Source organism: Dendropsophus ebraccatus, chromosome 4 (genome assembly GCF_027789765.1).
Source record: "Dendropsophus ebraccatus isolate aDenEbr1 chromosome 4, aDenEbr1.pat, whole genome shotgun sequence".
Classification (NCBI taxonomy): Eukaryota; Metazoa; Chordata; class Amphibia; order Anura; family Hylidae; genus Dendropsophus; species Dendropsophus ebraccatus.
In genome coordinates this window covers 143,898,542-143,924,985 of record NC_091457.1, presented here as the reverse complement: position 1 = coordinate 143,924,985, position 26,444 = coordinate 143,898,542, and the positions used below count along the sequence as shown (strand labels likewise).

The window sequence follows — 26,444 nt, the reverse complement described above, 5'->3', positions numbered from 1 at the left end:
GCGCCACACCTCCCCCCCCCCAACCAGAGAGCCAGCACAAAGGTCTACACATCTGCCGTTTCATCAAGCATAAGCCAGTGAATCCAGATTTTTAAAAAAATTTTTGGGGCATTTACGATGTTCATAGAGAGCTTCGTACAGTGGGACATATTTATTAACCAATTGTTTCCAGCGGGCCAAGGAGGGGGTATCTGTATACTTCCACTCCGTAGCTATAACCTTTTTAGCACAGAACAGAAGAAATCTAATGAATATCCTGTAGTATTTGTTACGTGTGAGTCCATTGATAAGACCTAGCAGGCACACGGAGGCGGTGCAAACAAAAGGGAAATCAAAATGATCGGACAGAAATTGCAAAACGGAACGCCAAAAGGATTGAATTTTGGGGCACGACCACACAGCATGCATGAGTACCGACATCAGACATACATTTGAAAACAGGTATCTGAAGGGGACACTCCCATTTTTCGGAGTCTCTCCGGAGTATAGTATGTACGCATCAGAAAGCGAAACTGGATCAACCGGTCTCTAGCATTGACTACCGTAGGATAGTAGGTATGCACCACCTCATCCACTGCTGATCGCCCAGGGAGGGGATATCTACCACCCACCTCTCATACGCCTTCTGGAAAGGGGACGAGTCCTCTGGACTCAGCATTAAGTAACTAATCGTCAGGACCTTATCCAGATCAGGGGATCCCAGGAGCTTCTCCGCCTCTGTGAATCCCAAGGGAATCGTAAGGCTGCCAAACTGAGTGCAAAGAGCATGCCGCAGCTGCAAATAGTGAAAAAATGCTGAGCGCGGGATCCCATACAACTCACACAAGTCAGAGAAGGAGCGGAACACATTATCAGGTGAAAAAACGTGAGACAGATATCGAACCCCATGTTTCCCCCTGAGAGCTGCGCCCTGCAAACCCATGAGTTCCGGGAGATGGGGATTAAGCCACAAGGGGGTACGAGGAGAGAGGGATGAAGAAGGCATCTGTTTTTGCACAACCCTCCACACCTTCTGTACCGTAGTTAAGGGAGGGAGCCAAGGAGAAGAGGGGGTGTACCTATAGAGGGTATTTGTCAGGCCCTCGTAAGACCCAACCAGCGCCCCGGCCAACGCCACCGCTGCATTACTGAGGTCCAGATCCAGCCACCAATTAGCATATACCAATTGAGAGGCTAAGAAATAGTGGTACATGTTAGGAGCTGCAAGGCCCCCCTAATGCTTAGGCGCAAGGAGGTGAGAGTATCCAATCCTAGGAGACCTGCCCTGCCAGTAAAAGGATCTCAGAATCTTATCCAGATTTGCAAAGAACTGCCTGGGAGGAAAGACAGGGGAAGCATGAAAGAGATAGAGGAATTTAGGTAGAAAAATCATTTTAAAGATGTTTATCCTACCCATCAGAGATAGTGGCAATGGCCCCCATTTTTGCAACCGAAGGTCAGTGGCCGACAGAAGAGGCGTGAGATTCAACACCATATAACTATCAATTAAGGCGGTGACCTCCACCTCCAAGTACCGGAATTGACGGGTCGCCTGCAATCTATCTGGCAGGGTGACAGGCAAGGGAAGAGAGGATGACAGGGGCATAAGGACCGACTTAGACCAGTTTACCATCAAGCCAGAAATTGCACCAAAGTCATGGATAAGCGACATTAGTGCTCCCAAAGAGGGTCCCACATCGGCAAGGTAAACTAAGGTGTCATCCGCATACAGTGACACTTTTTCTACTATTGATCCTCTCTGAAGGCCCTTAATGGAGGTCAAGGCACGGACATCCGCCGCAAGCGGCTCAATGGCTATGGCAAAAAGTAAGGGAGATAGTGGGCAACCCTGACGTGTCCCACGCCCAAGAGAGAAGGAGGAGGAGATATCTAAGTTAGTGCGTATTCTAGCCGAAGGCTCCGCATATAACAGCCGAACCCAGGCCCGAAATCTCGAACCAAACCGCATCCTACCGAGCAGAGACCACAGAAAAGGCCACTCAACCGAGTCGAAGGCCTTGTGAATGTCAAGACTGAGTACATATCCAGGAACTACGTCCGATGCACTGGCCGTTATGTTCATGAATAAACGAGAGATGTTAATGTCTGTGGCTCTACCCGGCATGAACCCGGTCTGGTCAGGATGGATCACAGAATGCACAACCCCGTTAAGCCGCATCGCCAGTACCTTTGCCAGAATTTTAACATCTATTGTGAGGAGTGAGATAGGTCTATATGAGGAAAGGGACAACGGGTCTTTGCCCGGCTTTAAGAGCAGTACTATCAGGGCCTCCCGAAGTGACTGTGGAAGTCGACCCACCTCCAAGGATTCCCCGTACATATTAAGGAGGAGCCACCGCATCGGCATTATTTTTATACCAGTCTATAACTATGTTGAATCTGATTTTATTAAGAATTTTGTGAAGAAACAGAATAAAGAAACAAATACAAAATACTGCGCAGTCGCAACAAATGAAAGCATAATCTGTAATCCAATAGTATATCAGAACATAGAAAGACAACCAACCCCATGTCTCTGAATTTCTAGCTAAGTGCACCAACCTACATCTAGCTGTACATCAGGGGAAGCGACCACCTGCGTTGGAGTGTGAGAGCAGACAAGAAGACATAGGGAGAAGAAACACAAGGGAGACACTAAGGATGCAAAGACAACCATCATGCACCCACCAGTGAGGGCACACAAAGAGAGGACACCACAGAGACAAGACAAGAAAGCAAATACGAGCACAAACATCTATTGCAACTCTCCGTCTGAGGTCAAGGAGACACAAATCGCAGGAGAACAGGGACCGCCTCCGAGCCCCGTCACAAGTGGCAAAGTGGCCCAGGGAGCTCAACGAATCAGTTGTGGAAAATCGGGGGAGTCTTTAAACAAGATCCATGCCCGCCACACCTTAGAATAAGCTGTGTTTCGATCATGATCCTCTGCAATAAGCTCTTCATATCTACAAATCGCGTTAAGCTCCGTCAGCCACTCCGCCATAGAGGGACACTCCGAGGTTTTCCAGTGCCTGGGAATAACCAGGCGTGCAGCCGTCAAAAAGTGTCTCAAAACACCTTTCTTAATAGAAGAGATAGAGCCTGGGAGGAGACTCAACAAGGCACTCTGCGGCGTATTGGCGACACGCTTCCCCGAATAGGCCTCATACACCTGGAACACTCTATCCCAAAAGGATCTGATCACGGGACATGCCCACCATATATGCAGAATTCCCCCATCCTGGGACCCACACCTCCAACAGGCGCCAGACGCAGATGGGTACATACGCTGGATATCAGAAGGACACCTATACCACCTTGATAGGATCTTATAATTCTTCTCCTTTGCGTGTGAGGCCATGGAGAGACCGTGAGTAAGAGTACAGATCTTATGGACCTGCTCCTCAGAAAAAGTCGTAGAGCAGTCAGATTCCCATTTACAAAAGAAACGGGCCCGTCCCGCGTTACTGAGTGTTAGGAGGAGTTGATACAATCTGGATAAGGTCCGCGGCCCCGACTCAACAGAGAGAAACCAATTATCGAAATCGGTGAGAGACCTGGAGAGAGCCGCTCCGGACACCAGAGCCTGAAAGAAGGATTGAAGTTGACTGTATTCCAGCCAGGAAAGCAACACGTCAGGATGTGCGGATCTAAGTGACTCCACAGTAGGCAAAGCCCCCTGGGGAAACACCTGAGCCAAGCGCACTCCCATAGAGTTGTCCCATACTAAAAAGGTGCGTCTCGACATTCCAGGCTGGAACCCAGGGTTCCCAAACAGAGGGGACATCAAGCCAGGTTGAGAGGAAATGCCATACCTAACCACCCATTTATCCCAGATGCAGAAAACGTGCGGGGCTAGGAATGGCCAGGATGTCGGGTCTCCCCTGTCGCCAGGAGAAATCCACGGAGCCATGAGAACATTAAGAGGAGCAAGCGACCTCTCCAATAACACCCACAGCTTTGTCCGGTCAGCATGCGCCCAGTCCAGTAACCGCGTGAGAATAGCTGCCTCGTGATACAACTGAAGGTCCGGGACACCCGCGCCTCCCAGTTGTTTTGGTTTAGATAATGTGTCTCGCCCTAATCTCGGACGCGATGCCGACCACACAAAGCGTGTAAAAGCACGTTGAAGCACTTTAAAAAAGGAAGCGGACACATGAATTGGTACAGTCTGAAAGAGGTACAAGAACCTTGGAAGTATGTCCATTTTGATCACAGCCATACGGCCAAACCACGACAAATATTTAGTGTGGTAAGCCGACAGCAGGGACAGTATTTTAGACTGCAATGGAGCATAGTTGAGAGGGAAAAGTAGATGAAGCTGAGCCGGAATATTAACGCCAAGGTACGTAATGTGTTCCTCCCTCCACTTGAAAGCAAAACCATGGCGAAGGCCCTCCATGGTGCCAGAAGGGAGAGACACATTAAGCGCCTCAGTCTTGGAGAGATTTGCCTGAAAATTACTTAGTCTGCCAAACCTGTCAAATTCAAAGAGAATGGCAGGAAGGGACACCTGTGGTGAAGTCACATAAAGCAGCAGATCATCTGCATATAGGGCCAGTTTGTGGTGGTCCTGCCCAGCGACCAGCCCCGTTACATCAGGGTTACGCCGTAATGCAATCGCAAGATGTTCCATGGTGAGAACATATAGAAGGGGAGACAGGGGGCAACCCTGCCGTGTACCGTTCCGGATGCAGAAAACCTCCGACAGGATGCCATTGGCTCGGACTCTCGCACTAGGGTTCGCGTACAGGGCCATGACCCGGTCTATAAAAGACTGGCCGGCACCTATCTGAGCCAAGGAAGAACAAAGGAACCGCCAATGCACCCTGTCGAAGGCCTTCTCGGCATCGACAGAGAGAAGACAGAAGGGGGTTTTCGTCCTCTGGGCGTGAGCCATCAAAGTGATTGTACGCAAGGTATTGTCTCGGGCTTCACGGCCAGAGACGAACCCCACCTGATCCAGATGAATCACATTAGGGATCACCGTCCCCAGGCGATTGGCCAAGAGTTTAGAGTAGAGCTTAATATCGCAATTAAGCAATGAGATGGGGCGATAACTGCCACACACCAGAGGGTCTTTGTTCGGCTTTGGCAGAACCACCACATGGGCCTCTAGGGACTGACGGGGGAAGGGACACGTGGGCGATATGCTATTAAAGGCCTTGAGCATCAAAGGCGCCAACACGGATTTGAAGGTCTTAAAAAATGGGGCAGTGAACCCGTCTGGCCCAGGACTTTTGCCATTTTTAAGGGCGGATATAGCCGCTTCAATTTCCGCAACGGAGAAGGGAGAGTCCAGCAGCTCCATGGCTTCGGAGTCAAGTACAGGCAGAGCCGTCTCATGTACATAGTCCCGAATTCTGGCCTCCAGGGCGGGGCCTGACATATCGGAGTAAGCACCCCGTATGTTGTATAGTTCTTTGTAGAAGGCCCCAAAAGCATTTGCAATGGCCCGAGGATTATGAATCAAGTCACCCCCCGGGAGGCGTAGAGATGGGACATATGTGGAAGAAGAATTGGGATGGAGATACCTGGCCAGAGCTCTACCGCATTTGTTGGCCTGTTCATACAAATAGCTGCGAAATCTCTCCCCTCTCCGGTTTGCTGTCAGAGAGATTAAATCTTTAATCTGCTCCCTAAGGGAGGAAATCTGGGCCCAAAGATCGGGGGTGGAAGCTGCTTTATGTGACCTAACCGCGACGTTCAATGCTTCGCACAAAGATTTGAGTTTAGCGCCTCTGTCCCTCTTGAGCCGTGCCCCTTGCTGAATAAAGACGCCCCGGAGAACACATTTGAGGGCCTCCCATTGTATAGGGGGAGGGGTCTGGTCCAACTCATGTGTGGCTACAAATGTGGCTAGCGTCCTCTCAACCTCGGCTCTACATACCACATCCTTCAACAGAGTCTCATTGAGACGCCAGGTCCATTCGCGCGGCTCTCCACCAGGTATGGCAACAGATAGATAAATAGGAGCGTGGTCCGACCACACCGCCGTCCCTATTGAGGCAGAAGGATGAGAAAGAAGAGTTAGTTGGGAGATAAAAAACATATCTAGCCTACTATGTGTATTATGAGCAGGGGAGAAGTAGGTGTAGTCCCGGTCCTTTGGGTGTAGAATCCTCCACACATCGACCAAGCGATAAAGGTGGAGCGCCTTGAGTGCCTGGGTTCTAGAGGAGCGCGGCACCACTGATCTCCCCGTAGAGGTATCCAGGGGGGGATCCAAAGCCATATTAAAATCTCCTCCCAACAGGAATACCCCCTCCACAAAGTGATCTACCTCCAGTAAGATATCTCGTAGGACAGACCCCTGGTTAGCATTGGGGAGATAAACATTACCTATAGTATATTTAGTATTGGCTATAAGAACCTTCAAAAACGCAAATCTACCCTCTGGGCTCACCAATGTATCTAGAACCTGGTGTTGTAGAGATTTGTGCAGAGCAATTGAGACCCCTCTAGACTTAGAGCCCGGAAAGGAACTGTGCAACCAATAGGGATAGTGCGAGGAGCGCATTTTTGGAATATGATCAGTTTGAAAATGTGTCTCTTGGAGGAGCAACACATGCACTCGTTGTCTATGCATGGAGTACGTGACATGAGATCGCTTTGATGGTTCATTAAGCCCTCGGGCGTTCAATGATGCAAGTTTCAGCGACAGTAGAGCCATTGCTACCCACCAAAACCTCAGACGGAGAAGAAAGGACACACACAGACACCACAACATAAACAAAGGGGAAGGGACAAAGATAGAACACAATAAAGGAAGGAGAGCAAACAGACTGGCTCCCACAGCTGCGAGAGAGCTAACCTCTCGCAGAAAAGTATACCCGTCAAATCGGGAACAACGCCACAGGCGTCAACCTAGCGGGGGACCTGTCTAACAATGGGAAGACAGAGCCCCCGCCAAGGGGAAACATAAATGCAGTAGAATAATACAATCATCCACTGAAACAGATATCAATAACCGTATGCAGAACTAAAAAATAAGTGCAGGCCCACCCCTCCAACCACGTCCACCCCAGAGGAGTATAACAAACGAACAAATAAACAATCAAGGAAACAGATAATCGAGCCCCTTCTGAAGACAAGAGCAAGGAACAATGGAAATAATTATATATAAAACTGAAAGCCCCCAAAAATACAAAACATCTAGGCGAATAAGGCACTGTTGCATAGTTGACTGGGCAAGGAGGAGGGAACGGGTTAACCCCGTATGTCCCCCACAAGATCACTTAAAGAGCTTCACATGCCTCAACATCATCTTCAGCGGACAGAATCAGTGGCCTCCATAGCTGAGCTGGCACCAGAGCGTCCCGGTAATGGAGGCGTCAGGAACCACATAGGAAGAGACCATTCCTCCTGACAATCAGATGAAACGGGAATCCCCATGCATAAGGGATTTCTCTTTCTCTCAAAAGTTCCAGCAAGGGTTTCAAGGCCTTTCTCTGAAGCAAAGTGTTGCGGGACAAGTCTTGGAGAAAGGTCAGAGATAAATCTCCATAAACAACAGAGTCCACGTTTCGGACAGCCCGCATGATTTCCTCCTTGATTCGGTAATGATGCAAGCGGCAGAGAACGTCCCGAGGACGATTCGGGTCCTGACTAACTGGACCCAGAGTCCTGTGTGCCCGGTCAATTTCCATATCATCCGAAATGGGGCGGTTCAGAATATTGCTGAAGATATCCTGGAGTGTCGAAACCAGATCTGAAGATTTCACAGCCTCAGGCAGCCCTCTCACCCTAATGTTATTGCGTCTACTACGATTTTCAGTGTCATCCTGTAGACGGTATAGATGTTGGATATGTTGATCATGTGCGTCACATTTAGCTTGTAAATCAGAGACCGTAGAAGAAAGAGAATCGTGACCGCAAGCCAGTTCATCAACTTTAGTATCCAATTCCTGTACAGAGGCTTTAATAGATGAAATCTCTTGTTTATAGGAATTTTCCAGGCGCTCAATAAATTTCTCCATTTCGTGCCTAGTTGGCAGTTGTTTAACGTGATCTTTCCAGTCCCAGTTATCAGTGGCCATGACTGGAGCAGAAAGGGAGGATTCTCCCGCCTGGGAAGAGCTGAATGGGGCTGCTGAGGGGTTAAGAGAGGCATTTTGCTTATTGCCATTATCCTTCTGCTTTTGTGATGGCCCCTTAGCTGACATGTTCAGGCCTGCTGCTCTCACTGTACAGGGGAGAGAAGGTGGAAGAAGAGGTGGCCAGTCCTCTGCAGAGAAGTGCAGCCCCTGTTCCGGACAACAGTGAAGCTGAGGAGCAGAGAGGACCTGTGCAGGATCACTGGAAGGACTGGACCCTGGCAGACAAGATGGCGCCCGTCCCTCAGGCAAAGCGCAGTCAGGGGCCCCAACCCTATCTTCAGCCAGGCAAGGTGCCGACACCGGAGTGACCGGGGAGCACAGAGGGACAGGTGAGCGCAAATGGGCGGTCAGGGGGGTAGAACGGGGCTCCCACTCACCGCTAGCCGCCTCCTGGAGGTTTGTGTCCGGTGCCACGCGGTGCAGCGGCGGCGGCGCTGCGTGTGCTGGTGTCAGCCCGGCCTCGGCAGGCAGTGATGGCGCGGGCGGCAGTGCCGGAGCAGCGGGGAGCCGGGCGGATGTCACAGGAGCCGGCTGATCGGAGAACCCGCTCGAGGCAGCGGCGCGGTCTCCAGGGGTCCCGGCACCTGCACTGCGCTCCAAGACCTCTGAGGAAGATGGCGGCCGCGGCGCTGAGGAGGACCGGCGGGAAGCAGGGAGGGAGAGGAAGCCGTCCAGGCTGCCTTGTCGGGCTCCGGAGCGGAGCAAACGGGTCTGCGGGGTGAGCCTTTTAGTTCTTCTGCTCATAGAGCCGGCTGTGGAGGGTGAGGGAGGATGAAAAAGCCAGAGGATTTTCCCTAATGGCGGGAGCTCAAGAGTAGTGCGACCTCACGCTGCCATTGCCAGGACACGCCCCCTTATACCAGTCTATAACTAGACCGTCCAAACACGGTGTCTTCCCCAGGGGCATAGATTTAATAGCCTCCACTATCTCCTCAGCTGTAAGGGGCGCATCAAGGTCTTCAGATTGTGAGGGAGTAAGAGAGGATAATGGAATCTGGTCTAAGAAGGTCACATACAATAAGGGATCAGGAGGGCAGTGGGGGGGAGTAGAGGTCTTGGTAGAAGGCCCGAAAGACCGAGTTGATCTGAATAGCATCGGTCACCGTATCCCCTCGATCGTTTAGGACACCAGGGATGGAGACTGTGGGGCGCTCAGCCCTTGCCAGATAAGCCAGCAGTTTACCATTTTTATCACCAAACTCAAAAAGAGCCGCTTCAGTAGCAAAAAGCTTTTTTCTCGTGCGCTCTTTTTGTAGGATTAGGAGGTCTCTCTGGGCCCTAGACCATTTCCTCTTAACCTCCTCCTCCCCTGTGCGCGCCACCTCCACCTCAAGGGAGTCGGCAAGGGCCGACAGAGAAGCCTCCTCTCGCATGTGTATGTTCTTTTGGGTAGTAATTCCCGTGACGTATGCCCCTCTGATGGTTGCCTTATAAGCATCCCACTTGATAAGTGGATCCGGGAAGTCAGAGTTATGTTCCCAATAGGAGGAGTGAGCAGTCGACAGAACCTCCTGCACCACCTCAGATGTTAGCCATCCAGGTTGCATATGCCACAACTTAGAAGAGGGGGGACAGGATAGTTGGAGGGAGACTAGCAAGGCAGAATGACCTGAGATCCCTCTACTGGTGTAGGAAATTTCCCCAACACGGGGCAATAAATCAGGAGATGCAACTGCCAGGTCAATCCTAGAAAAGGTACCATGTAACTGCGAGAAGTATGAGTACTTCACCGTTTGCGGAAATCTCCAGCGCCAAACATCCTGTAAATGGAGAGCAGCACACCAGGCGTTGAGCCGAGCGGAGGCTGGGTCCACACCACTCGTCCTGTCCAAGGAGGGAACGGGCACCGTATTGAAGTCGCCAACCACCAGAACGGGGTCTGCAGGGAAAGAGGATAATTGAACAGATATGACATCCAGGAGAAACTCAGAAAAGGGAGGGGGGACGTACAGTGAGACCAGAGAAAACGACAGTGACTGACACACACAATGAAGGATCGCAAATCGGCCAAATTGGTCACACACCACCTGAGAGACCGTTATAGGTAAAGCCTTAGAGATGAGTACTGATACACCCCTGGAGGACGTGGAGTAGGTGGCATGATATCCCTTGGCTATCCAAGCCCTCTTCAGAGCCAGGGTTTTCTGTCCAACCACATGAGTCTCCTGCAAACAGATGATGTGAGGAGAATGACGTTTAACAAAGTCCAGCACGAGAGCCCTCTTAAACTTAGAACTAAGGCCCCTCACATTCCAGCTGAGTACCTTAAGAGACGCCATTGCATAAGCTATAAGAATCTATAGGACCCAACCTAGCCAGCGGCCGAGGGGGAGAAAGGCGCAGCAATACACACCACCAACCACTCCACCAAACACACAAGACAGACGAGAAACAAACACATAGCATAAAACACATGAGAAACAGAAACATCCTAGTCAACCGGACTGGGTACCCAACTCCCTGTCTAAGATTACAAAAGTATAAGTGCAGACCTTAAACCCTAACTGAATGCTAAACTATGAGGCCAGTTGCTGCCGAGGCAGAGAACTCCAACTACAACTAAAGAAACTCACACTAGAACTACCCCCTACCCCCCTAACCAAGTAACTAAGAACAACCCCCCCCTCCCTCCCCCCCCCCCCCTTTTCATTAAGGCATTTGAAACAAGGAGCAAATGGTCAACAGAGACCCATAGAATAACTAGCATAGACTGTCAGTCTCGGATATGATGACAGCCGGAGCATCAGGAACGGGCAACAATCCCAACAGTACACTCCTCAATCAGCCGGCAAAACCTGCGGAGCCGCCTCCACCCAGTCCAGGGCGGCCGAGGGTGACGTGAAGAATTTAGTGGTATTCCCATCCACCACTCTCAGACGAGCAGGATACAGCATGGAGTATTTGTAGCCTTTGGCACGGAGTTTGTTGCGGACTTCCGTAAATTGAGTACGCTGTTTCCGTAATTCCACGGAGAAGTCAGGGTAGAAGGACACTCTACTATTGTCAACCAGGACTTCCCCCTTAATCCGGACCGCTCTCAGGATAGCGTCCCGGTCTCGAAAATGTAGCAGCCTAATCAGGAAAGGCCGGGGGGGGTCCCCGGTGGTAGAGGTTTAGCAGGAACACGATGCGCTCGCTCAATCGTGAAAAAATCTGAGAAAGTCTCACCAGGCAGGATTTGGCGTAGCCAGCGCTCAGTGAATTCCACAGGGTCATCTCCTTCCGTTTTTTCAGGTAGCCCCACAATGCGGACATTATTCCTCCGCAGTCTATTTTCAAAGTCATCTGCTCGGGCCATGACAACTTTCATCTGCCGCTGCAAGTCCCCAATCCACCACAGTATCCTCCACCTCTGAAACCCTCCTTTCCACTTCAGTGGTGCGCTCACAGATCTTTTGGGTTTCATGCCCCAGTATGACAAAGTCTTGGCGTAACTCGTCCACCTTAGTAACAAGCATCGATTGGCATGTATTTATAGCCGCCAGGATTTCCGAGAACTTCCCATCAATGGCAGAAGCTGAATATTGGGACCGCTCTGGAGAATGAGGTCTAGGTGGGCTTGGAGAGCCCTCAAAGCAGGAAACCCGACTATCCCGTGAGGCGTCCCTGTGACGCTCCCGGGACTTGGAGTAACGTTCCAGCTGCTTAGCCGCCTGGGACTGCACCTTCTCAGAGATGGGACTACGTCCTCCGGAGGGCTCCTCCACATCCTCAGGACCAGAGTCCATGTCCGAAGGGGGACAGGAGTCCCCTTACCCTTCTTATTCTTAGTAGGGTTATTTCCCCCTCTGGAACCTCCCATAGTGTACGGGGGGTAGGCAGCCCAGGTAACGCCGCCGCCAGGAAAGGCGCTAACAAAATACAGTCAGGGAGAGGCAGGCAGGTGTATAGGTAGTAGTAACAAGCAACAGTGGTCAGCCTCACACGGAGATCCCAGCCACAAGTAACACAGTAGCAGTCACAGCAGTTTATGTCCTCCACACAATCAGTAAGATATGAGAGTACACCAATTTCTGTACTCAGAGCAGGTGAATGAAGGAGAGAGGAGCACAACCAACAACAGTGGTGGGAGGAGAGGACTGGAGTCCACGAGAGTTCAGTGCCTGCAGGGCAGCAGAGGGAGGGCTGCCATGTGGCCAAAATGGCGGCCTGGCCGGGTACGAGGAGTGCCACCACAGTATCTGCGCCACCAGCCGCACTCTTCACCCCACTGATCCCACCGAGCAACAAGTGGAGGGGCACAGGGGACAGGCACTATCCGCACCCGGTCCAGAGAGGAGAGAGGAGGGGGAGGCCCGGATGCGCCTGACAGATGCTGAGGAAGAGAGGAGCCGAGCCGAGCACCACACCACCGGCACTAACCGAGGGCCCAGAATGGCCTGAGCTCCTGGTAGGTCAGGAGATGCAGGAGCTCCAGCGAGGCACGTCTGCCTCAGTCAGCCATCAAACCACGCCTCCAACCATCCCTGCTGCGAGTTTGTCCGCAGCCGCCCCGTTAACCCCTCAGCGGCCGGAGACTATACGTCACCTGATCCCGGCGATCCCAACGTGTCGGTAATCAGCGAAGAAAGCCGGTGACGTATAGTCTCCGGCGCCAGGCTGCGAACAAACTCGCAGCAGGGATGTACATGGAGTTTGTCTGCTATTGAGTACACAGCGTCGGGATCCACAGCGAGTCTCGCTGCGAATACGCAGCAAGAAACTCGCTGCGGATACGGCAAGTGTGTTTGTGCCCTAACAAATGGAAAATCAGGGGCTCTGGAAAAACCAAACCACAGTCAGGTAGATCAACAAAAATTTCTACAACTGCCAGGAAAATTCTTTAGGATGCAAAGAAAAATCCACAAATAACATCAGCTGAAATACTGGGCTGTTTCAAGATGCACAATAAGTGGGCACTTGAAGAAAAATAGGCTGCATGGTTAAATGACCAGAAGAAAGCCATGCCACAAATTATCTTGCCTACAAGCAGTGGCGGTCTTTGGCACCAAGCACCCCAAGCGATCGCTTGGGGCCCCCAATATCCAGGGGGGCCCCCACACCCCGCACTTGTGCTCAAGACCGCTGGACAGGGCCGCTGCCCCGCTTGCTGCTGCCATCTGAACTGTAACTATGAGCACTCGTAATGAGCGCTCATAGTTACATGCAGCAGCACTGACAGGGCGGGAGACATTGGCCCCCTTCCTGTCAGTCACTCTTGTGGCCGCAGGTCCCTGTGGTCACAAGTGGCAGCTTTGTCCCTGTGGTGCCGGCGCTCCAGTGACATCACTGGAGGATCGGCGCCAGGACAAGGGGAGTGCGGTCTCTTGTGATTGCAGGGAAAACCCTTCCTGCAGCCACAAGAGTGAAGAGAAGAGGAGATGCCCGGACCCAAGTGAGTATGTGTTTGTTTTATTGTGTTATACTATATGGGAGGGGGAGCACACAGGGGTCTGTTTAACTGGGGGAGCGCACATTGGGGGTCTATATAAATGGGGGGAGCACACAGGGGCTATATAACAGGGGGAGCACACAGGGGGGCTATAGAATACTGGGGCTTCACAGATGGGTCTATATACCACTGGGGGCAGCACACAGGGGGTCTATATACTACTTGGGGCAGCAGAATGGGGTCTATATACAACTTGGAGAGTACACAGGAGGTCTATATCCAAGTGGGGAAGCACACAGGGGGGCTATATACTACTGGGGGAGCACACAGGGGTCTATATACTACTGGTGGGGCACACAGGGGGTCTATATACTACTGGGGGAACATACAGGGGGTCTATATACTACTTGTGAGGCACACAGGTGGTCTATATATAACTGGGGAGCACACAGGGGTCTGTATACTACTGGGGCAGCACACAAGGGGTCTATATAAAACTGGTGGGGCACACAGGAGGTCTATATACTACTGGGGGAACCACACAGGGGGTTTATATACTACTGGAGGAGCACACAGGGGTCTATATCCAAGTCATATATCCGCAGCGCACTGATTGGCCGGGCGAGCCGTGAAGACACCGGGAGCCCCGAAGCAAGCAGGAACGGGGACCCGGTAATGTATAATGTCCGGCGGCTAGGGGGTTAATGGGGCGGGCTGCTAATGAAAGTATAGGGCTGGGATCTGCAGCGAGTCTCGCTGCAGAAACGCAGCAAGGAGACACGCTGCAAACCCGTCAAGTGGGTTTGTAGCCTTACTGTTAGAATGCTTTGTACAATAGCTGATCATAAACTGTAGACGTGACAGAACAGAATCTGCGCTAAGAGCCTTTGGACTAGAAGAGCTGAGCTGACTTGGTTGTGTGCTGAGAAGTACAGCGAGCTGAGGATAGTAGAGAGGAGTTTGTGCTTCAAGTTCAGATTAGGGGAGAGGAGTTTGTGCTGAAAATCCCAACCCAGGTAGAAGTATGCTCTGCCGGAACTTTAGAAGAAGTAGAATACTTAAAAATACTTGAAAATACAAGTATACCTGTGCCCGTGTTTTGACCTTTGTTATCGTGATACCACCTGTTGCCCTACAGTATCGGGCGACCTGTCCTATTAGGGTGACACAAGCCCCATACCTTGTCACCTGAGTTGAGCATGTTGGCCAAGTTTACCTGGTTACATCTGCGCTGCGAGATAGAGTACGTAGGATTGTAGCTACTTTACTGTATCCGGATCAGTTCCTCTTGTTTCAGGATACTGTCCTGCATTTTTAGAAGTGTTCACGGCATGGGATGGGGTGTTCTCTGACTTGTCCTCTCTTAAGTAGTTTAGCACTGCATAATTGGACCAAAGATAGCGTCTCTCCGTCTCCCATGTGCGTCCGTCCACTACCACACTCCTGACTAGATTACACTGGACCCTGACTAAGTGTGCGTGTGCACTTCCTCTCCCCATGTGAAAACTTCCTACAGGAGGTGTAATGTCTCCTGTGAGTGGTGGAGAAGAAAGTGTAAAGAGAAGAAGGAGAACAGAGATAGGTAAGAAGATCATAGACAAACAATAACCCCTTGTGGTCACTACAGCTGTGCAATATACAAGTGCATATACAGATAATAGGGACACCTAGTGGTAAAACTTAAGTATCGCTTCATTACCACCTTAAAGGACAAGTGCCATGAAAAACTTTTTCCCAGTAATTGAAGCACATTACAAAGTTATATAACTCTGTAATGTGCTTCAATCACCTATTTGCCTCCCTTCCCTGTCTTTTCCCCCCTCCATCCCCCACCAGGAAGTGTCCTATCTCACACAGACCTGATTACTGTCGTCACCGTCACCAGGCAGCTCCTTCTTGTGAGGATGAGTCATCAGCAGGAGGGCTGCTCTAGCTCCTGTTACACCAGCCTCCCCCTCCCCTCCTTGTCAGGTGACTCAGCTTGGTCAGCTTATCTTCTCTAGTGACATGACTCCTTCACTGAGTCCATGGCAGCAGGAGAGAGGGTATGAGGGGAGGGGGGAGCTGCCTATGTGCCGGAGTCAGTCGGAGGGAAGATAAGCAAGTGACATGTGACAAGTGATGGCTTGCAGTTGTTTAGCCAATGAGAGATGAGCAAGCCTGTCACCTGACAAGGCAGGGGAGGGGGGAGGCTAGTGTAACAGGAAAAGGAGCTGAGAGAAGAGCTTGGTGACGGTGACGACAGTAATCAGGTCTGTGTGAGTCAGGACACTTCCTGGTGGGGGGTGGAGGGGGGAAAAGACAGGAAAGGGAGGCAGATAGGTGATTGAAGCATATTACAGAGTTATATAACTTTGTAATGTGCTTCAATTACTGGGAAAAAGTTTTTCATGGCACTTGTCCTTTAACTTGTAGTACAGGCTTTTGCGAGGGGTGTATAAACTCATAACACCCGTGGTGGGACACGATATATACATTACCAGGCTTGCTTCGGGGGCTCACAGCATCCTGATGTCCTGCTCAGCCAATGAGTGTGCTGCCCCATCACAGCCACTGATTGGCTGAACAGGACGTCAGGATGCCAAGAGCCCCCTGAAGCAAACCGGAGCATGGACTGGTAATGTATATGCGATGCCCTGGCCCCTGGGGGCCACTTCCGCAGTGCTGGTGTTATGAGCGGGCAATGACCGGGGCAGCTGCAGGGGTTACACTTGTCACGGTATAGGCCTGAGGGCAGCACAGCTGTAGGGCCGGTCTGTGGAATCTGCGGGTGATGATGGGCATGCGATTCTTCGCTGCACCTAGTCAGGGCACCAGTTAGTGGACACCAATGCCAGGGTTCAGTAACAGCGGTTTTATTATAGATGAGGTAACTAGTAGCAACAGTTCTGTCCAGATGCATCCGGGTATATAGCAGGCTTTGACAAATAAAGCAGGAGTGGTGCTGCATAGGCTGTGAGAATACGTGCTGGATGATGGGAGTAGGAGTATGAGAGAAATAGCGTTGCTGGGTGGATTAGCTAGAGAATAATACTTGCTGTGAATCCTTGTAGCGATGAGGAGAGATAACGAAACGACACCCAGATGAGAGAGAAGACTCCGGACACTTGAGCAGGCAGATACAGCCGAAGACTTGAACACAGCAGAGCACCTGATCCCCACTTCTAGTGGTGAAGTGGGAGCTGCAGAGAAGAAGCCCAACTCCTCTGAGGCAGGAGAGGGACGACACACATCCTCCTTGCTTGGAAGCAGGGGGAAGACTCACTTGTTAGGAGGAAGTGGGAGGTCACATGGTTGCTCCTGGCCAGAGCTAGTCGGCCATTGGAGGAACCATGGTTACAGGTCACGTGATCAACAGCCTTGCATACCACTGTACACTGTAATAATACACAGGAATACATGAGAATACACATGAGAATGCACATTACCAGAGAATACTAGGGGAAAACCAGCAGCAGTTGCAGTGCAAACACTTACCAGAACAGGCATTGACACAGCAAGAGAAATGGCCATAATAGGAGTAGTAGTCTGCATGTTCTGGGACACTGCATATACACCGGGCTGACGCAGGTTAAGGGGGCTGTCTTTTACATACTTGCAATGGGATGACAATCCTGCTGCGAGTATGTAATCCTATTCAGAATAACAGTAAGGGACCCGCTGCGGATTAGTTACGTGTGAACCCACCCTGAAGTTTAGACTTATTATGACATTACCTTTTGTGTCTCCAACATATCCTAATTTTTCATAGATAGGAAATCGAGGCCGATCTGCGATGTCCTCCAGCCTATTGATCAGCACTTCCTTCATCACCTCAAATCCATTCAGCACCACTATTTTGTTTCCGAAGCTCTGCAAACTGAATATGTCTCCAAACTCTTCTCTCAGCTGTTGAGAAGAGATATATATGTATTTAAAAGGCAAACAACTAATCTGTTCAACAAAATCTATGAAGAATGCAAAAATCTCATATTTTATTATAGGGTTTATCTGGGATTAGAAAGAACAGCATCACAGCTGTCCTCAGGTTGAGTCAGATATCATATCTTGGCTCCATTCACTTCAATGGAACTGGAATGTAATACCAGACACAAACAGAACAAAGTTGACGCTGACAATTTGCGAATAGTTTATTTGAAAATGGCCGTTTTGCGAATAAATTATTTGTAAATCGGCACTTTTCGCAAAAAAGTATGACTTTTCTTCTTGATACATGTCCCCTATAGTGTATACACCCTCTGGCTGTGATTCCATAGACTTTAATGTGATCTGTAATTTTGTTAAATAACAGCCGTAGTTGCAAAACTGCAACTACGACCGATGTTTAATGAAATTATACACTGTGTGAACTTAGCCTAAAGATGCATTTAGACTTAAGAATCCTTGTTTTTCCCACATTTACCAATCTCAACTATAGCGTTTAAAAATTTACTAGCTTTTACTTTAATTAATCCTATGGGCAGATATATTATTTTAATATGCTTAATCAACAACAAGCCATATACTTTAGTGTCCTTATATGCACCTAACAGCAGACAAATACACTTTTCTAATAAGCTACTGCACCGAGTGAAGAAATGCGCCCAGGGCACTCTCATTGTATGCAGAGACGGAGAAACTAGTGTCCCACCCATCATGTAGACATCCTCACTCCTTGGCCCACTCCCACTCCTAGGAGGTTTTTGATATTTGGCGATTGCATTATAGCACGGAGAAGGAATTTACATACTACTCAGACAGTCATAATGCCTACTCTAGAATTAATTTATTTTTGGTTGATAGACATATTATTAGTGCAAAGGTCTAGCATAGAACAAATTAAATGGTTGGACCACGCCGCCGTTTCCATAGAAGTTTTAGAATCCTATAATGTACCCAAAGAAAAAAAAAAAAAAAAAAGACCAGATTTGCCCCCATAGTCTCTAAAGCCTTCCCCAGCTAGAGTTACAAAACCAGACCTCACCAAACCCTGCTACTGCTACTCTCTTGAAGGGAACCAATCACACAAAAATTGGCCATAAAGCTAAGGAAACGTGCTGGTACATCAGCCAGCACGCTTCCTAACCATCCCCCTGTACCCTCCGTCCCATGTACATACAGCCCGCAAAGTTAGTTTAATAGTCTCCGGTGCTCTATGTAAATTACTATGCAAGTAGTCACAGTGGGCGGGTGGCTGGTCAAGTAGTCACGGTGGGCGGGGGCTTCTTCAAGTAGTCACTGGGTCCTGGGCCGGCTCCGGCGCTGTAATCACGCCCCTCTGGGCGTGTTGGAGAGCGGCGCCTAGTGACGTCACTCGGGGGGGGGGGGCGGTATTGCACGTCGGCCTCGCCGACGTCTGTACTATACTGCGCATGCGCAGCACTGTGGGTGAAGCCGCTGCTGTAATGCAGAAGTACAGCAGAGGCTTCACCCACTGTACTGCGCATGCGCAGTATAGTAAAGAAGTCGGCGTGGCTGACGTGCAATGCCGGCCCCCAAAGTCACCAGGCGCCGCTTTCCAACATGCCTGGAGGGGCGTGATTATAGCGCCGGAGCCGGCCCATGACCCAGTGACTACTTAAAGAAGCTCCCGCCCACCGTGACTACTTGCATGGTGATTTACATAGAGCGCGGGACCCCACTGGTGACGGCACAAATGTGGAACAATGTGGAGTGAAAATGAAATATTACATTTTTTACACTATAATGTTGGTCTAGCCTTGAATTTATCATTTTCACAAGGGGTTAAAAGAGAAAAAAAAAACACAAAATGTGTAGAGCAATTTCCCCCGAGTCCGTAAATACCCCACATGTGGACATAAAGCGCCATGTGTGCGCAGGGCAAGCCTCCAAAGGGAAGGAGCGCCATTTGGATTTTGGAGGTTGGATTTGGCTAGAAAGGATGATGAACGCCATGTCGCATTTACAGAGCCCTTGTGCTGCCAGGACAGTGGAAACCCAACACAAGTGACCACATTCTGGAAACTACACCCCCAATGGATCTACCAAGGGGTGCAGTGAGGATATGGACCCCTTTGTGCCATGAAAGTGAAAAAATGGAAATTTTCACTTTCACGTCACATTGTTCCACATTTGTGCCCGTCACCAGTGGGGTCCATATGCTCACTGCCCCCTTTGTTAGATTCCTTGAGGGGTGTAGTTTCCAGAATGGGGTCACTTGTGGGGGTTTCCAGTGTCTTGGCAGCACGAGGGCTCTGTAAATGCAACATGGCCCTTGAAATCCATTCCAGTGAAATCCAGCTTCCAAAAGCCAATTGGCGCTCCTTCCCTTTGGAGGCTCGTCCTGCACCCGCTTGGCACTTTATGTCCACATGTGGGGTATTTCCGTACTCGGGAGAAACTGCGCTACATGTTTTGTGTTTTTTTTTTCCTTTTATCCCTTTGTGAAAATGAAAAATTGAAGGCTAGAATGTTTTAGTGTAAAAAAGAAATTTTTCTTTTTTCACGCCATATTGTTCGGAAAATCTGTGAAGCACCTGTGGGGACCAGATGCTCACCGCACCCCTTGTTACATTCCTTGAGGGGTGTAGTTTTCTAAATGGTGTCTTTTTAGGGGTGTTTTTTATGTTTTGGCACCTGAAAACCTGAAGTGGTACAGTCAAAAATGACCAAGTATAACGGAGGCGTTGAAATTCACTAGGCGCTCCTTTATATCTGAGGCTGGTGGTTGTGTCAAATAGCGCAATAGGGCCACATATGGGGTATTTCTATAAACTGCAGAAACGGGGCAATAATTATTGGGGTGCATTTCTCTGGTAATAGGTTTATAATTATGAAAAATATTGGATTACAATAAAATCTCTGCACAGAAAATTAAAATTTTCTAATTTCTTACACACTTAGCTTTTATTTCTGTGACTCCCCTAAAGGGTTAAAACACTTTCCGGATATGCTTTTGCAGAGTGTGGGGGGTGCAGTTTCTGAAATGGGGTGCTTTGTGGGGCTAACATACAGGACCCTCAAATTGAGGGTTTTGACATTTTTTTAATTTTACTGAAAATTTGGAAATTTGCTGCTTATGTTTTAAGCTTTCTATTGTCTAAAAAAATTTAAGATAATAACCATTTTCTGTATAAGCAAAAAAGTTTCAAAGTTGGAAAAATGCATTTTTTCACAATTTTTCACGTTATTTTGGGTTTTTTCATAAAGATTTGTTATAAGTATCGACTCCAATTTACCAGAAATGTAAAGTCAGATAGGTAAAAGCATCCCGAAGTTATTAATGAATAAAGTGATACTGGTCAAATTCATAAAATTTGTCTCTGTCCTTAAGGCCATTTCAGGCTCTGTCCTTAAGGGGTTAATCGCTAAAAGGCTTGCCCCTTTATTGTCCACCTTAATTGATGGAGTTGTACCTGGCCGTCAAACGTCCATTCTTCAGCGCGGAGACAGGCGGCGTGCGAGCCTTCCATAGACTGTCATTATGACATGGAGGCTAGCTGGGTTTTACTGAGCAGAGTCTTGGCAGTAGATCATGGACACTGACATTTAAGGGGGAACTCCGGATAAGAAAAACTTGTTTTCTATTAAAAGTACATTAAAAGTTATATAGATGTGTCTATATAATGTATTACCATTCTGTATGGTTCTGCCACCCGGTAGCTGATAGAAATCCAGGAAGTGAAAAAAAATGAATGGCCTCTGTGCGGATCCACATTGTCTCCTGCTCCTTCTGCTATCGTCCCCTAGGAAACAAATATTCCAGGCTTCTGTCTCACATTGTGTGTGTTTGCTGAGGACAGGACAGCACCCGGACCCTCACCACCTTGTGACATGTCAGAAGTTTTTTGTTTTTTTTTTCAATTTAGTTACACTTTAAGTATATACAAATGTAACTAGTGTATGATCAAACAAGCTACTAATAGCCATAAAAAAATGCTGCTGTGCATTAGAGAGATTTGGGTCACATATATCACAGCTTGATAGACTTGATAGAGATCTTTAAAGTGAGCACAAGCCTGTAGAGTCAAAGAAAACTGAATTGAGCTATAAGAGCCCGAAATCTCATTGTACAACTTTAGGCTAGGTTCACACTAAAACAACGGCCATATTTCATAACAACGGCCATAGTTTTGCAAACGGCCGTTGTTTTAACATAGTGTGAACCTAGCCTTAAAGGGGTACTCTGGCAAAAAAAAAAATTACATCAACTGGTTTCAGAAAGTTATATAGATTTCTAATTTGCTTCTATTTAATCAGTCCTGCAGAAAGTGCTGTATTCTTTCCAGTCTGAGGCTATGTTCAGACTGCGTAAGAGACCGGCCGGATCACGGAACAGCTGGTCTCTAAATAGATCATCCTGGCAGTACCGGCCGGATGATCTTTTCAGCCGCAGAGTTCTGATGCAGGCGCATCCATGCACACCCGCATCAGAATTTCCCACAGCACACTATGGAGCGTGCGGCCGGAGGCGCTTCCTCCACTGTGTGCACTGACAGGGTTTTCTGTGGCGGCTATTCAGTGAATAGCGGGCGCAGAAAACTGACATGTCAGTTTTCTAGGGTGCCGCGAGAGATCCCGGCCGGAGCGTATACGATGTGTATATGCTCCGGCCGAGATCCCATAGAAGACAAGGCAATGTACAGTATCTGTTCGTAAAAAGTACAGCAGTTGTTGCCAATTGCAACAATGGCCGTACTTTTTCGAAAAGATACGTTATGTGAACATAGCCTGACAGTGCTCTCTGCTGCCACCCCTGTCCGAGACAGGAACTGTCCAGAGCAGTAGCAAATCCCCATAGAAAACCTCTCCTGCTCTGGACAGCTCCTGACATGGACAGAGGTGGCCGCAGACAGCACTGTGTCAGACTGAAAAGAATACACCACTTCCTGCAGGACATACAGCAGTTGATAAGTACTGGAGGAGAACTTTAAAGGACACCTGTCACCCCCCGTGCCGGGGTGACAGGCTCCTGACCCCCTGTTAGAACCCCCTATACTTACGTGATCCCGCCGGGTCCCGCTTCCTGAGCCCTTCGGGTCACGGAGATTTCAGCGCCCGAAGCCCGTCGCTCGCACTGACAGCAAAGTCAGACGCTCATAGAGAATGAATGGGGAGTCCGATGCTCCGTCATTCTCTATGGTCATCGGACTCATCTCTCAGCGCGCGCCGGGCTTCGGGTGCTGAAATCTCCGTGACCCGAAGGGCTCAGGAAGTGGGACCCGGCGGGATCACGTAAGTATAGGGGGTTCTAACAGGGGGTCGGGAGCCTGTCACCCCGGCACGGGGGGTGACAGGTCCTCTTTAAATAGAGGTAATTTACAAATCTATTTGATTTTATAATACCAGTTGATTTTAAAGAGAAAAAAAAATGCCAAAGCGTGCTTCATTGAGAATAGTCTGTGGCTACTGACACCGTCGGGGGCAGTTTATTAAAAAAACAAAAACAAAAGGGACCCATTTATGATTAGTGCAAGAATTTTTCCGTTAGCGCACTTTTCATGCAGAGAGTCTTTAGACCATGCGCAAAATTTATCAGGCACACATGGCTTGATCATTTTTGCGCAATTACTCAAACTGCGCAAACCCTATAATGGACATGAGAATTACTGCACAGCCCTTCTACACCAGACACATGCCAGCATGGATGCAAGAGGTCGCTCGCAGCTGGCTGATGTTTTTTTGGGGGCTCAGTTTCTAGAATATCAAGCTCAGCAACTTGCGAGCGCACAAAATTATGTTAAGCTACGCACATCATGTTCTGTATCTGATGGGAGTTAGGCTATGTTCACACAACGTATATTTTTGTAAAACCACTGCCGTTGTATAACGGCCGCGATTTATACAGAAATATACAAGCCTTTGCTGCCTATGGGATCCCGGCCGGAGCGTATACTATGTGTATACGCTCCGGCCGGGATCCCTAGCGGCTCCGCAAACAACTGACATGAATAGCGGCCGCAGAAACCCACGTCAGTGCAAACTATGTAGTGAGTGGCTGCGGCCGCAAGCTCCATGGTGTGCTGTGGGGAGTTCTGATGCGGGCGAGAGCGGATGTACCCGTAGGAAAACTCAGCGGCGCTAAAGATTATCCGGCTGGTACTGCAGTACTGGCCGGGATTATCTTTTCAGAGACCAGCCGGTCTCTTACAGCGTCTGCACATAGCCTTAGGATGTGTTCACACTACGGAATCTGGAGTCTAGACAGCATGGGCGGAGATGGGAGCGAGCGGTGGAATTAGTGGCATGTTATCCGCCCGGATTCCATAGTGTGAACGCACCCTTAGTCAGGATCAGGAGATTGTATGGATAACATAGAGGGACAGGATGAATCTACTGATGATAATGGAGGTGCCAGAAAAAAGGGGGGAAAAAACTTTATTCAGAGAAAAACCCAAAAACATTCTCATAGAAATTGTAAGTACTATAGAAATGTCCAAAATTAATTTTTTTAAAAATTGTACAATGTAAGTGTTTTGTGCAATGCATGATAGTTAAGGAAACAAGTGTGTGAAGGGTAGTAGCAGTTGTTGTCAATAGTAAAATTTGGATAACAAATGTAACAAAAAGGTGCAAACAATGGGTGGAATTCTGTATTGTTTTTAAATTGGGCTCAAATTTTTATGGTGTTATGCTGGGTTTACACGGAGCGATTATCGGGCGAATTTTCGCGATAACGATCGAATTTGAACGATAATCGTACGTGTAAACGCGGCGAACGATCGTAAAATCGTTCATTTTGATCTTTTACCAGGTTCTTAAATAGTCGTTAGTCGTGTGCAAAAAATTTGCCGATCGTTCTGTGTAAACAGTCGTTCACTGATTTTCCCTATGTGTGGGAATTTTCTGTACGATATATTGTACCGTCTAAACGCTGATCGTTATAAAAAAAAAAATCGTTACATCAAAATCGTTGATCGTACAATCGGGCGAATTATCGCTCCGTATAAACCCAGCATTAGGGTCCGTTTACACACACAGATTATCTGACAGATATCTACCAGATTTCTCTGCACAGAAAATTAAAATTTTCTAATTTCTTACACACTTAGCTTTTATTTCTGTGACTCCCCTAAAGGGTTAAAACACTTTCCGGATATGCTTTTGCAGAGTGTGGGGGGTGCAGTTTCTGAAATGGGGTGCTTTGTGGGGCTAACATACAGGACCCTCAAATTGAGGGTTTTGACATTTTTTTAATTTTACTGAAAATTTGGAAATTTGCTGCTTATGTTTTAAGCTTTCTATTGTCTAAAAAAATTTAAGATAATAACCATTTTCTGTATAAGCAAAAAAGTTTCAAAGTTGGAAAAATGCATTTTTTCACAATTTTTCACGTTATTTTGGTTTTTTTCATAAAGATTTGTTATAAGTATCGACTCCAATTTACCAGAAATGTAAAGTCAGATAGGTAAAAGCATCCCGAAGTTATTAATGAATAAAGTGATACTGGTCAAATTCATAAAATTTGTCTCTGTCCTTAAGGCCATTTCAGGCTCTGTCCTTAAGGGGTTAATCGCTAAAAGGCTTGCCCCTTTATTGTCCACCTTAATTGATGGAGTTGTACCTGGCCGTCAAACGTCCATTCTTCAGCGCGGAGACAGGCGGCGTGCGAGCCTTCCATAGACTGTCATTATGACATGGAGGCTAGCTGGGTTTTACTGAGCAGAGTCTTGGCAGTAGATCATGGACACTGACATTTAAGGGGGAACTCCGGATAAGAAAAACTTGTTTTCTATTAAAAGTACATTAAAAGTTATATAGATGTGTCTATATAATGTATTACCATTCTGTATGGTTCTGCCACCCGGTAGCTGATAGAAATCCAGGAAGTGAAAAAAAATGAATGGCCTCTGTGCGGATCCACATTGTCTCCTGCTCCTTCTGCTATCGTCCCCTAGGAAACAAATATTCCAGGCTTCTGTCTCACATTGTGTGTGTTTGCTGAGGACAGGACAGCACCCGGACCCTCACCACCTTGTGACATGTCAGAAGTTTTTTGTTTTTTTTTTCAATTTAGTTACACTTTAAGTATATACAAATGTAACTAGTGTATGATCAAACAAGCTACTAATAGCCATAAAAAAATGCTGCTGTGCATTAGAGAGATTTGGGTCACATATATCACAGCTTGATAGACTTGATAGAGATCTTTAAAGTGAGCACAAGCCTGTAGAGTCAAAGAAAACTGAATTGAGCTATAAGAGCCCGAAATCTCATTGTACAACTTTAGGCTAGGTTCACACTAAAACAACGGCCATATTTCATAACAACGGCCATAGTTTTGCAAACGGCCGTTGTTTTAACATAGTGTGAACCTAGCCTTAAAGGGGTACTCTGGCAAAAAAAAATTACATCAACTGGTTTCAGAAAGTTATATAGATTTCTAATTTGCTTCTATTTAATCAGTCCTGCAGAAAGTGCTGTATTCTTTCCAGTCTGAGGCTATGTTCAGACTGCGTAAGAGACCGGCCGGATCACGGAACAGCTGGTCTCTAAATAGATCATCCTGGCAGTACCGGCCGGATGATCTTTTCAGCCGCAGAGTTCTGATGCAGGCGCATCCATGCACACCCGCATCAGAATTTCCCACAGCACACTATGGAGCGTGCGGCCGGAGGCGCTTCCTCCACTGTGTGCACTGACAGGGTTTTCTGTGGCGGCTATTCAGTGAATAGCGGGCGCAGAAAACTGACATGTCAGTTTTCTAGGGTGCCGCGAGAGATCCCGGCCGGAGCGTATACGATGTGTATATGCTCCGGCCGGGATCCCATAGAAGACAAGGCAATGTACAGTATCTGTTCGTAAAAAGTACAGCAGTTGTTGCCAATTGCAACAATGGCCGTACTTTTTCGAAAAGATACGTTATGTGAACATAGCCTGACAGTGCTCTCTGCTGCCACCCCTGTCCGAGACAGGAACTGTCCAGAGCAGTAGCAAATCCCCATAGAAAACCTCTCCTGCTCTGGACAGCTCCTGACATGGACAGAGGTGGCCGCAGACAGCACTGTGTCAGACTGAAAAGAATACACCACTTCCTGCAGGACATACAGCAGTTG

General features: G+C 48.4%; 1 protein-coding gene across 1 annotated transcript in view; it reads right to left on the bottom strand.

Annotated features, from left to right (window-relative positions):
- LOC138788906 (cytochrome P450 2D15-like) overlaps positions 1-26,444 on the bottom strand; it is a 57,585-nt gene that overhangs the window by 27,105 nt on the left and 4,036 nt on the right. Inside the window, exon 2 of the mRNA XM_069967303.1 lies at positions 17,166-17,337. Within this exon, the coding sequence (XP_069823404.1) occupies positions 17,166-17,337 (172 nt within the window). The remainder of the gene's footprint in view (positions 1-17,165; positions 17,338-26,444) is intronic.